This window comes from Dipodomys merriami, unplaced genomic scaffold (assembly GCF_024711535.1).
Source record: "Dipodomys merriami isolate MVZ:Mamm:240054 unplaced genomic scaffold, mDipMer1.0.p SCAF_22, whole genome shotgun sequence".
Classification (NCBI taxonomy): domain Eukaryota; kingdom Metazoa; phylum Chordata; class Mammalia; order Rodentia; family Heteromyidae; genus Dipodomys; species Dipodomys merriami.
Window position 1 is genome coordinate 9,102,297 of NW_027203604.1, and position 16,172 is coordinate 9,118,468.

General features: G+C 51.5%; 1 protein-coding gene across 11 annotated transcripts in view; it reads left to right on the forward strand.

The window, feature by feature from the left end:
• The first annotated feature begins 357 nt into the window (after positions 1-357).
• Wnk2 (WNK lysine deficient protein kinase 2) overlaps positions 358-16,172 on the forward strand; it is a 118,359-nt gene continuing 102,544 nt past the window's right edge. For 8 of the 11 annotated variants that reach the window (XM_070033295.1, XM_070033302.1, XM_070033303.1 and 5 more), the window contains exons 1-2: positions 359-589; positions 1,122-1,837. In XM_070033295.1, the coding sequence (XP_069889396.1) occupies positions 1,124-1,837 (714 nt within the window). In that variant the 5' untranslated portion in view covers positions 359-589; positions 1,122-1,123. Of the gene's footprint in view, positions 590-1,121; positions 1,838-16,172 lie in introns of all 11 variants that reach the window. The other 3 variants (XM_070033301.1, XM_070033297.1, XM_070033307.1) reach the window with 2 other exon arrangements.

The following is a 16,172-nucleotide window of genomic DNA, read 5'->3' on the forward strand; positions in this document are numbered from 1 at the left end:
GGGTTTGTGAGGGTAGAGTATGCTGGGCTGCTCTGTAACCTTGCCCATCCTGTACTGGTACAGGTTCCATGACCAGGCATTCTGGATAAAGTCACGAGGAGGCGCAGAGCCCACTGCCATCTCTCAGGGAAAAGAGGGTCCTCCCTGGCTGACAGCCCTGCGGAGCGTTCCAAAGAGCTTCAGAGCCAGGTGCCTGCTTAGAGCCAGTAGCCGCCAGCTGGGCAACGGGAACCCTCCTGCAGGTGGCCCAGCGCGTCCGCAGCCAGGTGGGCGTGCCAGGCCCCGCCCCCCGCGCCGGCCTCGGGGGGCGGAATTAACGAAGGCCCCGCCCTCCTCGCGCGCCGGGTTGGAGCGGGTGCGGGAGCGGAGGCGCGCCGAGCCGGCTGGAGCACGCGGGAGCGCGGCCTCGGCCCGGGCCGAGGGAGCAGCACGCAGGAGCCGAGCCGCGCTGCGACCCCTGCCTTAGCGTGGACCCCGCCCCGGCGCAGGCGCGACCCCCAAGCGCGGACCCTAGCCCTGGAGCGCGGCCTCGCCCGCCTCGCCGGCCCCGGCCACCCGGCCGCGGGCATGGACGGCGCCCGCTGGACCTGTGAGTGCCGAGCCCTCCCACCCGCCGCCTTTGTGTGCGCGCCGCGCCGCCGCCGCAGCCCCTTCCCCGCGCGCCCCTCCCGAGCTCCGGGCCCGTGTCCTTTGTGGACCCGCAGCCTGGCCGGCAGCCGCCCTCAGCTCCAGGCTTCCCGGTCCTCCCTGCAGCCTCTTCAGGGACAGCCCAGCGAGTCCCCTCCTGGGCCAGGTTGGGCTGGGCGCGGGTCCCCTTTCTCTAGCCTCCGGATCCCTCCGGGAACCCCTCCTGGCCCTCGGGGACACCCCGCCAGTCTTCCCTCCTAGCCTAGGGACAGCCCCCCCGGCAGGCCCTCTCCACGACCCGGAGTAGGGAACGGGCATCTTCCAGCCCCATCTGCAGCCCCCCCGACCCCCCTCCCCCCGAGACGGCCAGGCAGGCCCCTCCGCGTCCTGGGCTGGGCAGGGCGCGTGCCCCGGGGAGGCGCTGTCTCATCCCGAGGCCCGGCAGGTGCGGCGGGGCTGGCGCTCACGAGGGCCTCTGTGTCCTTGGCCCGCAGAGATGGACGGCGATGGCGGCCGCCGAGACGCCCCCGGCACGCTGATGGAAGCCGGGCGCGGCGCGGGGCCCACGGGCATGGCGGAGCCGAGGGCGAGGGCGGCGCGGCTCGGGCCCCAGCGCTTCCTGCGGCGCAGTGTGGTGGAGTCGGATCAGGAGGAGCCGCCGGGCCTGGAGGCAGCTGAGACGCCGAGCGCGCAGCCCCCGCAGCCCCTGCAGCGTCGGGTGCTTCTGCTTTGCAAGACACGCCGCCTCATCGCCGAGCGCGCCCGGGGACGCCCCGCCGCCGCCACTCCCGCACCTGCCGCGCCCGCAGCGCCGCCGGGCGCCCCGGGGCCCCCCTCAGACCCAGGCCCCGATCTCACAAGTGCGCAGGAGCCCCGACCGGATCCCGCTGCAGCCACAGTCGCAGCCGCGCCGGCCCCCGACGGTGGCCCACGGGAGGAGGTGGCAGCAGCGGCGGCGACAGCGGCAGCCGTAGTAGCCACGACCCAGGAGGACGCTGGAGCCACCGAGGCGAAGCCTGAGACTGGGCGAGCACGCAAGGATGAGCCCGAGGAGGAGGAAGATGATGAAGACGATCTCAAGGCTGTGGCCACCTCTCTGGATGGTCGCTTCCTTAAATTCGACATCGAACTGGGCCGGGGCTCCTTCAAGACCGTCTACAAGGGGCTGGACACGGAGACCTGGGTGGAAGTGGCCTGGTGCGAACTGCAGGTGAGGGTTAGGCCCACAGGTGGGCTTGTCAAAGAGTGCGTCCTTGGTTTTGTCCTTGTTTCTGCACAGGGCTTTAAGGATGATAGTGGGGAGGGGGGGCTGCTGCTGCTGCTGAGTGTGTCACCCTTTTGAGTGGTTGGCCTGCAGGATGCAGGCCAGATGTGTGGATGGCCTGTGGGGGACCATTTCTGTATCTGCACAGGTTGGGCTTTTTTCAGCCTGCTGGTGTCAGAGGTCAAGGCAGGATGTAAGAGTGCTTTTCCCCATAGTGTACGGGTTCTTGAGAGGCAGGGGCGTTTTGAGGCCCTATCAAGTCTGCTCTTTGGGCTCTCCCTTTTACTGAGCCAGTAGAGCCTCAAGACCTTGGGTGTGGGGAACTTCAAGGTGTGTGTCCTGGCCTCTTAAGGTGGTTGGAAGCTCCAAGGACCCTTATGTTAGCTCCTTCCTGCATCCTGTGAGGTATGAGTGCTCTGGCTGTGGATGCCTGAAAGGGCTTTCTCTGTCTCAAGGGTCTGTGACTCAGGGGCAGTGTCTGGAGGGACCCTACTGGACAAGGCCTTGAAGCCCTCTGTGTAGCATTTTAGTGCTCTTGTGGACTCATTTGTTCACAAATTGGATGTGTGAGAAGTCTTAAAGCTATGCAGTAGATCTTTTTTTCTTTTCTTGTTCTTTTTTTTCCCCCTTGGGTGTGTGTGTGTGTGTGTGTGTGTGTGTGTGTGTGTGTGTGTGTGTGTGTGTGTGTGTGTGTGTGTGTGTGTGTGTGTGTGTGTGTGTGTGTGTGTGTGTGTTTTGGGTGTGTGTGTGTGTGTGTGTTTTGGGGGTGTGTGTGTGTGTGTGTGTGTGTGTGTGTGTGTGTTTTGGATGCAAAGGCTCTGGCATACATTTTTCATAACCTTGCCCTCATGTTAGCCCTGGCCCTGGAGGATTATATAAACAGCAACCATAGCTGTCCTGGGCCAGCTTTGGAAGAAGAGACAGCTCCTGTCACAGGGGGCGTTTACAGGCCCTCCTTCACTTGGGGGGGGGGGCAGCTGTCAGGCAAGGCGTGCTGGGAGTGCTGGCTAGGGCTGTAAGCCTACTCCTCTGGCCTGTAAAGTTATCTGGCCTTCCAAGGCTGACGCAGGCGGAGTGAGTGGGGGCAAGCTGGGTGCCAGGGCCACCGGCCACACTGCAGGATGGCTGCGTTTTGGCTTAGAAGTGAGATTCAGGTGATGTGTCCTCTAGCCCCTGAAGGGTGACCTGCAAGTGTGTGCAAGCTGGGCTAATTTGATCCATGTCAACTGTCATCAGCTCTTCTAAGACAAAGAACTGCAGAGGTCTTGCTTTTCTATAGCCCCTTGGTTGGAATTGTGGCTTTTCATGATAGACAATAGTGTCCTTCAGTGGGGGCGGAGGTATTCCTTTTTCCTATATCCCCACATGAGAAACTCTCCTTCCTCTGTCCCACAAGGCCTTGCACAGAGGTGGCCCTGATGATGCAGAATGGGGGTGGGAGGATGGGGCTGGATGAGGGGTTGAGAGCCCCAGGGCTTGCTAGTGTCCCTGCTACATGAGAAGGCAGAGAGGAGAAAGGATATGGAAGGGGAGAAGATGATTCTTGTTTCTGGGGAATGGCACGAGCCTTGGCTCTTCACCTTCTTGCTCTTGCCAGATGACTGGTGTGGCTTTCTGAGCACCCGCTGGCACTGCCGCTGTGGAATGTCACTGAGGGCTGAGGACGAAGGGTGCTGCAGCAGACTGGGTGTGAGCCTGCTGATCTGCTGAAGCATGCAGGAGCATAGGACTCTAAGCTTGTGAATTCCCCTTCCCTTTAAGGAAAGGCCAGCCGCTCTGTCTCTGGGTCTGCCCTCTGCTGTGGGCAGGGAAGCAGGGAGTGGAGTGGGGCCTGGCCTCTGTCCAGGGTCTTTTGCTCCTTGGCTCATGTAGGAGTGGGAAAGCTGAGGGTGGCCTATAGTGCCAAACCTTGCTTGGGGGTTACTGAGACCCCCAGCAGGAAGAGGTACTGCTCATATTTGCTTCAGGTCTATATGTATCTTATAGGGTCACCTCCCTCTGTTTAGGCCATTCTGGGAGGGTTATACATGACCAGGAAAACTCTCCTGATGGAGAACCTGCTGAGAATAAGGCCTGTGCTAACACCCTTCTCATCACCAACCATGAGGACAAGTGGCATCTGTACTAGTCACCAGCCAGGAGATGGTGGGGGTGGGCATTGAGGGAACAGGAAGGAGAACACCAATCTGGCATGAAGAATGGGGCACAGGCTGACTGCAGAGCCCAGAAAGGCCCCACCAAGGGATCCTGTGGAGGGTGATAGTGTTCCTTCATCATGTGTGTTGGCTTTGTGCCTAGGGAGGGTCCTTCTTAGTCTATAGTGTGGAGATGTGTATCCTGCATCTTGTTTCATGCATTTCCCAACATTGGCAAGGGCTTCTGGAGCTTAAGAGTTTACATGTAGACAGAGGGTCTGTGATAGTGTTGCTAAGAAACTTGGTGGAATCACTCCAGACCTCTGCCTACCTCTTCCTTAAACCCAGGGAGCTTGTTCACCTGGTGCCTATTGTGTTTCTTGCCTCCATAGGCTGGGGGCTTCTGCAACATCGTGGCTTCCCTGAAGAGCTGCACTTGCTCTTCTTAGGGACCCCTGCTGAGGAATGGAGACACCCCAATCATGTAGTGAATAACTCATTGGACATCTGATTGTCCTCTGTGGCTTAGTGCTGAAAGATCTTTGTAGAGAGAGCAGTATGTACTTACCTGACATATCTCACCATCTGAATTCTCCAGATGCCCAAAGAAAATTGAAAATTGAACTTTTTTTTGAGAGGAGGAGACCATTTGAAAGTGTTATTTTCTTGTCATTTATTTATCTATTTATTTATTTTAATTTTGTTGTTGTTGTTGGTCGTGGTTGGTTGCTGTCCCTCAGCTCTTCAGCTCAAGGTGAGTGCTCTATCACTTAAGCCACAGTGCCACTGGTGGTTAATTGGAGATAAGAATCTCACAGACTTTTCCTGCCCCGGCTAGTTTTGAACCGTGATCCTCAGATCTCAGCCTCCTGAGTAGCTAGGATTACAGGCATGAGCCACTGGCTCTTGTCATTTATTTTTGAATGAACTTTTTTTTTTGTGCCAGTCCTGGGGCTTGAACTCAGGGCCTGGGCACTTTTTCTGAGGTTTTTGTTTTTTTTTTTTCTCTCAAGGCCAACATTCTACTACTTGAGCCACAGTTCCATATCAGGCTTTTTTTTTTTGAATACTTAATTGGTGATAAGAGTCTCACAGACTCATCAGCTTGGGTTGGTTTTGAACTGCAATTCTCAGATCTCAGTAGCTAGGACTATAGGTGTGAGCCACTGGCTCCCAGCCTGAATGAACCTTTATTCTCAGTGTCAGAGCAGCTTATAGTAACAATGAAGAAAATGCCTACCTGTCCTCATTCTACCCACCAGAATCCTAGCTGTCCTCATTCTCTTTCCTCCTTCCCAGGTTTTCATGGCTGTCTTTGGCCACTATGGTCTCACATAGATCCTATCCTGTCAGAGAGTATAGGTAGCTTGGGGTTCCCTGTTGGCATTTACAGTGAGTGCCTGTCTGACACAGTGAATCTCCATGCTCAGCAAGCCCCACCACTGGGGTTGAAGACTTTGAGACTTGACTCGTGTGGCAATATACAGCACATGATGGAGTAGGTTGCCTAGTTTGGTGGTATGGCTGCCTTTTCTTATCTACCACCTGTCAGTCAGCAAGTCATATCTCTTCTTTTGGTATTGAGTGTTTTTGCCTTCTTTGCTGTCCTTGGCTAACTGGGTGGTTGGGCTAACACTGTCTCATGTAACTCACAGCCCTCTCTTTTACTTGCTGGCCATATGTCCCCAAGAAAATGCACCGAAGCCAAGACCCTGTTGGAGAGAGCCTATAACCTTTCCTCTTCCTGCCTATCTTGTTGTGTTTTTCCTTGGGAACCTAGAAAGGAGGTGTCTCATCCCCACACTGGTACCAACTCCTGAAAGTAGGACACTGATGAGGAGGGAGTTGGTCACAGGCCTTCCATGCCACTGCTCCACAGGCCACTGTTACAAGGCAGGAACCTATGTTTCTAAGATGATTACTAGGACCCTGTGCTGGGCATGAAGAAGATGGTCTATTGCCTTTTGAAAACATTCAGTCATTGACCCTCAGCTCAGAGTACTTGCTGGGCCCTGGCAGAGTGGTTTGAGTGCTAAACAGGATAGGGCAGGGTCTGTTAGTCCCAGCCCCACTGAGCCCAGCCCACCAGGGATATACAGGTCCTCAGAATTACCCGGCCACCAAAGGGGTCCTGCTGGTACACTGTGGGGAGGTGATAGCTGGCTCAAAGTGCTGTGGTTCCCAATTTATGTATAAGCTAGACATTCTATAACCATCGTCTGTGTGCCAGTGCCTCGAGTGTGTGATGCGCAGAGTGACCTGTCCTGTGTGCCTGTGCCTTTGCTGTCTTCAGTGGGCATCCCAAGTGCCCCACAGTCCGTCCCTTGACTGTGGCAGTCCCTGCCATGCTTTTGCTGTACTCAGCTGCATTACCATGTGGGTGGGATTTATACCATCTCTATAGGAAGGTTGGGCATGTGCCAGAGGCCCAGGGCTTGTGGCCTTGGGGGGCTTAATGCTCTGGTGCCATCCCTGCTACTGCTGATATGTAGAGAAGAGGGGATGGGAGGTAATGAGCTCCATCTTGAGTACAGAGGAGGTAGTAGTGCCTGTTTGCAGGGACAGGACACTCTGAGAAGGTTCAACCTGATTTGTCACCTCCTCCTCCTTCTTTTTTTTTTTTTTTTTTTTGTCGGTCATGGGGCTTGAACTCTGGGCTTGGGAGCTGTCTCTGCACTCTTCAGCTCAAGGCAAGCGCTCTACCACTTGAGCTACAGTGCCACTTCCGGTTTTCTAGTGGTTTATTGGAGATAAGAGTCTCATAGACTTTCCTGCCTGGGCTGGCTTTGAACTATGATTCTCAGATCTCAGCCTCCTGAGTAGCTAGGATTACAGATGTGAGCCACTGGTGCCCGGCTCCTCCTTTTTTAAATCTACTAAGCACCTAATATTGGAAGAGCAGCAGTTTGAAGTTAGTACGATGGCAGTGCTGAGTTTGTGTTCTTAAGTGAGATGTCACTGACTGAAGTTTTAATTGTGTTGGAAAGAAAGGCTGGCAGGTGCTGGCTGCCTAATGCCTGTGGAAATGGCTCTCTCTCCAGGTGCAGAAATGTAGGCACCTGGCATTCAGTCCCTGTGCCTGCTCCTGAGTGTTGTCATGAGTGTGTGTGGTCAGAGAAGTGGTCAGTGATGATTATGAGCAGTCTAGGCTGCAGCTGCCATCTTGGAGGCAGGGGAGGCCTCCAGAGAAGTCAGGCCCAGGGGTTTGTTCCCTGTGGGAATTAAGTACTCTTGCAGATGAACGGGGGGGGGGGGGGGGGGGTGATCAGGAAGAACTTGGAAACCCTGGCCTTTGAGGTGCCTGGCCGAGCCTGATTCAAGACCAAGTTGCTGTGGGACTTAGAGTGCTAATCTGTCCATCTGAGACCCAAACCAGGCCCCGGGACTGTGTCACATGTGGGATTAAACTGGCTCCTGGGCTTCTTTGTTGCCACTCCTGAGCTGGTATTTTCTCAGCCCTTGTGACCAGGGAGGAGAGGCAGCAGGAGGTGCCTCCTGTAGCACTAGCACCAGAAGATTTGTGATGATGGTGGTATCTATCTCTGTATTCTATGCGTTCTTCCCTGCCAGGCATCCTGAGAACCTGTGCCCTTGATTTTCCCGTTGAATATGGGCGTAGTAGCCAGGTGATAAAATGGAGGCCAGAGTGACATAGAGGTGGTCACAGGGAGGCTAGACAGACCAGGTAGAGTTGAGCTATGTTCTAGTTCTTGGGGGGGAGGGAGGGGATGAAGGGACAGGCCACATGAGGCCAGGGTGCCAGGTGACTGGCACATGCCTTGTACTGGAACCATCCACAGAACAGGATGGGGCTGTCTGGGCTGTGAGGATCTGGGCTGAGAGATGGCAGAGTTGTCAGCGTTAGACTTTGGCAGCAAGACAGCCCAGCCCAGGTCCGGCTCCTGGGCACTTGGCTACCTAGAATTGATTACCTAGAATTTGGTAGACCCTGAGACTCTTGTTTCTCAATCTACTTCATGGCTTTTAGGACCCTTAGGGGCTTCTGCAAAGGTAGAGTAGAGACAAACTGCTAGCCAAAAGATAACAGAAGGGGAAGGGGAAGGGGAAGAAGCTGGTGTTCTAGAAAGTTCTAGAGGCTTGGGCCTGAGCCCCAGGCTCAGTTGTGCAAGCTGGTATGTTGTTTGACCCGATGAGCATTTGTTGAACCTGTAGCTGAGTTCAAGCCTGGGGACACTACAGTAAATAGGACAGTCCCTGACCCCAGGAGAAGGAAGGAGGGACAGGTCAATGGGCCCAAGAGATGCCATGGGGGGAGGGAGCTAGGACAGGTCCTTGGGAGGAAGCCTGCAGCAGGAGGAGTAAGGCATTTCCATTGTGACAGCCATGTAGGAAACCCTAAGCTCAGGGCCTTTACAGTGTGGAGTGATCCATGGAGCCATCATGTGGGTTTTGAGCAGAGGCTGGTGAGGGCAGACTGATTCTGACAAAGTTTCTCTGGCTGCCTTGGAGACAGACTGCCAACGAAGCAGTCAGTAGACATTGCCACCATGCAGGCAAAAAGGAAAGGGCTCTACCTGAGCAGTGCGGGCTAAATCCATTTGAAGATAGTGCCAGGTTTACAGCAGGTTGTATTTGAAGGTGGAAAAGGTGGGAGTGATCCCAATGATAGATACTGGTCTGGCAGGGGGCACTGACTGTCTTGTCTCCTGGGACTGGGACGGGGGCATCTCTGGAAAAGACTCAGAGTAGGCTGGGCCTTAGTCAGACCAGGGAGGCTGCCCTAAGACCAGGAGGGAGTTCACTATGCAAAATCTATTTCAAAATATGATTTACATAGGTAGGGAGGCAGATTCTGAGTTTTATATGCAAAGTAAGAAAAAGGAAGTGTGTTCTCTGGTGAGGGAGGATTGGTACACCATCCTTTGGAACCTGTCTTTCTCCTTGCCCTCTGCGCCCTCTGACCAGGTGATCATAGCATGTCCATAGTCTGGGCAGGCTGGCCTGCAGTACAGGGGTGTCTGGGGCTTGTCCTGAGCTGGCTACTTGCCTTCCAGAAGGCTCTGACTTACTCTTGGCTCTTCTTTACCTGTGGGTGTCTCTTGGGCCTTGTGGCTTGGGCCTGGCTTCAGGCACTGGCTGGAAGATGCCCAAGGTGACTGCATGGGGCTCCAGGTTACTGCTTTAATGGAGGAGAACTTGACCCAATCCAGCAAGGTTTGCACTTGGGTATCTCCTTCGTGGTCTGCCATGGTTGAGAGGCTGTGATGGGACAGTGTTTATCAGAAATGGTGGGAATTAAGGCTCAGGATTTTTTCAGAGAGGTAGGCACCTCCACTAAGGATCCTGGCCACCCTTGGCCTGCACACACAAATCCTGGGACTGGGAGGAAGGCTTGCTGCATTACTAGTAAGTAGCATTAGGAAGGCACCTTACTGAGAAACTTGGTTTACCCTTTTGTGCAATGGGGAAGGTGCTGGCTGGCCTGCCAGCAGAACACACAGCCACTGGCAACCCAACCTCTGCTTATCTGCAGCATAAACAGCTGTTAGCAGCAAGAGCCTGCTGTGCCTTACACGGGTGGTTGCTGAACCATGTCCCTGCTTGGTGACACTGGTTGGTATGACACCTGACCCCCTGGGCAGCAGGCAGAGCCCAGAGCACCTGGGCTGCTGTGGTCTTATCACCTTAATGGAGTTTCAGATAAGGAAAAGGTGTGAAGGGCATCCGCCAGGGATGTTGAAAAGCAAGTTGGATCTAGACCTGAGCATTGACAATCTTGAGCTGTGTTTAGGGGAAACCAGTCTGGGCAGAGAAGCCTAAGAGATAAAGATGGTAAAGTGTAGTGATCTGAATGTTATTGTAAATTTCCAAGTTTCTGAGTTTTCAAACCCAGTTCTGTTTCTGGAGGGCTGAACTGCAAAGATTTCCTGGAGTGTTGGATTACTAACTCTAATTTGTTAACTTTCATTAAAAATGCATTAGAACTTTTTGGAAAAGAATAAAAGTGATCTAGACAGTATGGTATTGGTGTAAAGGTAGACAGATCAATGGAACAGAATAGGGAGGCCAGAAAAAGCCGCACACAAAGTCAGTTGATAAAGGATCAAAGGTATTTCAATGGAGCAGTCTTTTCAACAAATGATGATAGCACAGCTGGATACCCTCATGTAGCAAAACAAATCTAGGTGTGGCTCAGTGGTAGAACACTTTCCTAGTATGTGCAAGACTTAGGGTTTCACACCCCCCCCCACTACAACACATATATCACTACCACCACTACCAACAACAACAACAGTAGTATAAAGTCTGGAGACAGACCTTACAGTAGTCATAACATTAATTTGAAATGGATTACAGATTAGACCTAAATGTGAAATTCAAAACTATAAAATACCTAGGAGAACACTTTGAGTTTGTCCTTGGGTTTTAGGTATGATAATACCAAAGGTACAACCTATGAAAAAAAAATACTTAATAAGCTGAACTGCATTAAAAGCTTGTATGAAAAGACACTGATAAAAAGAATGAGAAGACGAAGTACACAGACTGGAAGAAAGTATTTGCAAAACATGTCTGATTCTTATCCAGAATATACAAAGAACTTTTGGAACTCAACAATAAGAAAAGCAACAAGATTTAAAAACAAAAAAAGTAGGCCAGTGATGTAAACAGATACCTCACCAAAGACAATATCCAGATGGCCAATAAACATCTGAAAGATACTTAACCTGGAGTTGCCAGGGAACTGCAAATTAAAACCACAGTACATACCACTAGACGCCTAGTCAGAAGCCAGACACTAATACCACCAAATGCTGGGGAGGACCACAGCAGCTTCCTCCTGACCAGTGGTGGGAATGTAAATTGTTACAGCCCTGTAAGAAAAGTTTGGAGGTTTCTTACCAAACAAACCATGTTCTTATGGCACAGCTCAGCAATCTTACTCTTTAGTATTAACCCAAATATGGGACATTGCAAATATGCTCCCACAGAAACCTGTGCATGGATGGTTAGGAGAGCTTTGTTTATAATTGTCACAACTTGGAAGCTACCAAGTGGATAAACTGGCCCATCCAGACTTTGAAGTATTGCTGACAACTGGAAAGCAAGGAACCGTGAAAAGACATGGGGCCAGGTGACAAAAGCTCACCTGGAAAACACCATTGTTGTGACTGTCTCTGTGCAAGCTGTATCCGTTCAACCCATGGAGATAAAACTGACCCACCAAACAAATAAATACAAGTGGCTGTCAGGGGCTGACTCGGCAGGGCAAGCAGAGTTTGCAGGTTGTGAAACTGTTCTTATGAAGTTGCAGTGGTAGCTGTATGGTATCTTTTGTCCAAACCTACAGAACACTACAGTAAACCTTAAACTATGAGCTTTAGTGAGTAATACTATGCGTTAGCTCATTGATTGTAATAAATGTAGCACAGTAAAGCAACACCTTAGCACTAGAGACAATTGTGTGTGGGGATGTAGGGAAGTGTGTTCTGCCTGCTCAGTAAGCTTACAACTTGTCTACAAAGCAGTGGATTAAAAAAAAAATCAGTGCTACACAAAAGTTTTCAAAAATGAAAAAAAAAACCTATAATCCAAGTGAATATAATACAACCACTTTTATATTTATACCTTTTAGTTCTTACATCTACTATTTTTTCATATATTTTTTTAAGCTAGAGCTATAAGCACAGAGTGTCACAGCTGTCTAAGATCTTTTTGTCAGGTACTGGGGGTTCCCATTTGGAATCTGAGCTACTTAGGAGGCTGAGATCTGAGCAGAAAGTCCAGGAGACTCTTATCTCCAATTAACCACCAAATTGCTGGAAGTGGAGTTGGAAGGCTCAAGTAGTAGAGTGCTAGCCCATGAGCAAAAAACTAAAGGACAGCACCTAGACTCCAAGTTCAGGCTCCAATACGGGCACAAACCAACAACAACAGTAATCTTTTTTGTTTGTTTGTTTTGTCTTATGTCTTTGAAAGCTATTAGCCCGCAAGGGGAGGCTGGGGTTCTAGGTTTATTCCTAGTGTTTGCATTGCTGTCCTGGTTCAGGGATTTTTTTTAGAAATGCCAGCTCAGCCCTGCTCTGGGGGAGATAGTCAGGGCTAGGCAGAGCCTCCTGGGTGCAGCGAGGGTAGGGGTTCCTTGAGTATATGCTGCTGGGCCTCTACACGGTGTGGTATCGGTGCCTGCATGGAATTGTGGGCACGTGCCCATCTTCCTTCATACCTGTCCGATAGGCTGTGGCCCTCACCTAGCATTCAGTGGTGAGGTCTGTCCAAGAAGACTCCAGAAATGGAAAAAATTGTTGTAGGCATGATCATGAACACTCTGTTACAAGGGCCAGGGGACCTTCAGTAGGGAGAGAGAACACCAGGCTCATTGTCTCTAGTCCTGGTGGGTTTGCTCAGGACCACTTCTGTACATAGCTTCAGGAGCTTCCTAAGTAGAAAAATCCCAACCCAGACCCCATACCTGCAGGACAATATCTAGACTCTTGGGGCAGGAAGGAAAGGGGTTGATTAGGACACTTTCTTGGGTGCTGAGACCTTCATGTGCGTCAGACTTAGACCTCTCCTTTCAGAAAGGAGAAAGGAGGCTCAGAGGGGTGGCTCGCATCCAAGGCTGCTCAGAGAAGTAGTGGCAAATAGCACGGCCCATGGCCTCTCCCCAGTGAGTGTTAGGTGCCACATGGGTTGAAAGGATGGCTGCAAAAAGGAGCCAGTCACTAGATAGATTTGGGAATTGCTGGGCTGGCCGGCCTCAATGTGAAGATGCCCGATGTATTGTTAACCTCTGGGAGTTCATGGGAGACATCGGACTCCTCCTTTTCTTGCACTGTGCCAGTGTCTTGTGGGGTCAGAGCAGGTTCTGAAGAGAGTTGCTGATGGTGGAGATGTTACCATTGTGTTTTTTATTCCATTGAAAGAAATGGGGCTTCTCAGTCTATCCATTGCTGATGATGTTGACGGTGCTTGAGGCTAGACATAGAAAGCTAAGGGTCTTACTCATGAGGCCTTCACCTACCTCAGGCCGGAAACTGCCCTGGAAGGATGGCATCTCTCCAGTGTCCTCTCTAACCTGGCTCTGTGGAGGTTTGTTAATGGTAGATGGGCTAGAAAAATTCTCAGCTATAAGCCAACTATGATGAACAGTGCCAACCTGGGGTCATGCCCAGAGTCTGAAATCTGGAGATGGCCAGTTAGAAATCTTAGTAGCCATTCAGCAACATAGATGGGGACCTGGGTCTATTCTTCTTTCTCTTCAGCTGTGTTGGCAATTTGTCCCCAGTCTTGTTGCCTCATACCTATAAAAGGGCTGCCAGAGCTCCAGGCATCATAACCACATTTGAAGACAGGAAGCAAGAAAGCAGTTGGTTGGGTAAAGGACTAGTTAGCCACAGGCCCATTTCTCAAATGGCTCTGTCCATGTTTTAATTCATAAAGTAAAATAGCAGGGATCCTCTTTGATCTCTCTGACTAGAACAGAAGCCTGTGACCTCCCTAGCTGCAGGGGTATTTGGAAAGGTGTGATTTGCATAACTGGTTTTGATCTTTGGCCTGGGGCTGGGCACTGTGGGTCCTTGTTGGTTCCTGTTGGCCAGGAGGGGGTGACAGGCTGTGGGGTAGGAGACACCTGCTGTGTCTATCTTGATTTAACTCCTTAAGGAGGGGGGGAGAGTGTGCTTGTATGTACTCTGCCTGGGCTTGTCTCTTAAACAGAACTGCTTATATGCATAGAGTACCAGGGTGTGCCTGCTTACCACACCAGGACCCTCCAGGCACCTGCTTGTCCCTTCCCTTCTGTACCGCCTTCCCTTCTGCACGGCCAGCTCCCAGCTGTCCACTGCCCCCCCCCCCCCAGTAACAATCTAGTTTCCAGTTCCCCTGACATTTTATCTTGAAAAACTTGAACCCACTGCGAGGTTGGAATGTTCATTTGTGAGTGTTTTGCCACGCCTCCTCTATCGCTGTATCTCTCTGCACAAGTCTCTTTTGACCCATTTTTGATTCCTCCATGAATACTTCAGCATGTGTCTCCTGACAGGAACAAGGACACATCCCCACAGAGCCTGATGCAGTGTCACACCCAGAACCTAACTGCCTAGATCCTGTTAGATGTGTCTGTGTGTTACTCTCACCTCCCAGGGATGCTCTTCCTGGTTTTCTCTGTTTGGATGCAGAATCCCTTGTGGTGCCTGGCTGTTATTTGTGTTTTAATCTGGAACAAGCCCTTCCACTTAAAAAATGTTTTTTATTGTTACTCTAAAGGTAATGTACAGAGGCTACAGTCACATCAGCCAGGTAAAGAATACATTTCTCGTTTTGGACATGACAACTTGTACTTCTCATTGTTGCAACAGGTCCACCTGTATCCTTAAACAACTTTGGACGATGTCACCCATTCCTCCCTCTCTCCAAGTTCCCTCCCATCCCCCACCCACAAGTTGTATCATTCATTTTCAACATGGTGTCTAGTGAGTACTACTGCTGCATTTGTTCACGTTTTGTCCTTCCGTTTCTGTGTCTCTGCTTGCCCCTCAAAGACATCTAAAATGAACAAACAAGACACAAAGAAAATGAAAACTGCCACAAAGAAAAAAAAACACCTCTTGTTTCCATTTCCTGAAGTTCATTTCACCTTTTGATTATTGCGCTCATCTTTTGGCACTGTCTTCTGCAGGCTTTGGGCTGGTGGTCCTACACATGTGTCCACTGGGTCTATCTGGAGTTTCTGCTTCATGGTGCTAAATTGTGTGTTTCTGGAGCAGGTGCTGTGCATAAAGGTTGTAGGGTTGTCAGCTGTCCCTTCAGGGAACTAGAAATAACCCTGTTGACAGGTCAAGCAGGTCAGCATCCTGACAGGGCATCCTCCTGCTCTCTTTCTGAGGCAGTGGCAAGCAGAGAGAAATGAGGATGCTGTGTGTCCTGTAGTGGTCAGTGTCACAGCAGGGACCTGCCTGGATCACAGGGCCGCATTGCAATCTGAGGCTGCCATACTGGATGTATTGCAGGCTCTAGCTGTTCGGGACTCTAGCCTTTGACTATATTGTTGACTTGTTGGTGCTGCCAGGATCCACTGTTTGCCTGGGAGCTGGTAGCTTCTGCTTGAAGACCTGACCAAGAGACTCACCTGTTCCTGTTCCTGGCCCCTGGCTTCCTAAGGATGTACATGGAGCCCGGCTCACTGTGACAGGGCTAGGAGAGGGCTGAGTCTGGTACCTCTTCCCAACCATCTGTCAATCCTGGTTCTGCTCTGTGGGGGGATTGAAGTGGTACCTGTATCTGTTCATTTGGCTTTGTGAAAGAGGCTACCATGGAGGGGCTTTTGGGGGTATTAGAACTTGATGTGAGAAGAGCTCTTTCCTTTGACCTGCAGTTTCTACCCTGCTCTGTGCCTTTGGTTATATGTTCTTGCACAGTTGTGTTCAAAGCTGTGACCTTGACGTCTTTGCTGATGTATGCAGTGATGAAGTATTATTGGCCCATCCAAGGCCTTTCTGCTGCCCCAAGCCTGAGCTGACTGGGCAACTTGGCTCCAGCTCACCTTGGTGTGCAGGTCTGGACCAGTCCTCCCTTGTTGGTGGACTCCAGGTAGATAGAAGCCTGGCTCATCCCCTACCTTGTCCCCTTCAGCTGGGCACAGACTCCCTCCTACCTCCAGACTGGATCTGGGCTGCCATCCTTTTGTAGGCCTGAGATGTCAGGCAAGCCCCCTCATGTTTGTGGGGTACATTTTCTCAACCTAGCTGGGTTAGGGTCACCTGGATCTCCTAGAAAAAGGTTGAGGCCTATAGTTTTGAGAAAGTGGCGATTCTCCCATCTGTTCTGATGGCAGTGGTGTTGAACTATTGCTTGTTGCTTTGTTGGGACCTAAGACATCCCTGCATAGCCTAGGTAGAATCAGTGACTGGAGGACACCTCACCCCCCTGCCTGGTATCAGGGACAGAGGGATGTCGCAGGGAGCTGTCCTGTTCTTCATATCAGAGAATGATCTTGCCAAGCTGGCCAGCAGCAAAGCCATGACATCTGCCAGGACAGGTGCAGGAATTTCTTCTCTTTAATTAAGAAGTTTGAGCATGGGGGTGAATTCAGCTTTTTTGAAAGAAGTTTCAAAAACAAAGCTGTGGGTTGAGAAGCTGGCTCATGCATGCATGAGGCCCTGGGCTCAATTCCTCAGCACCAC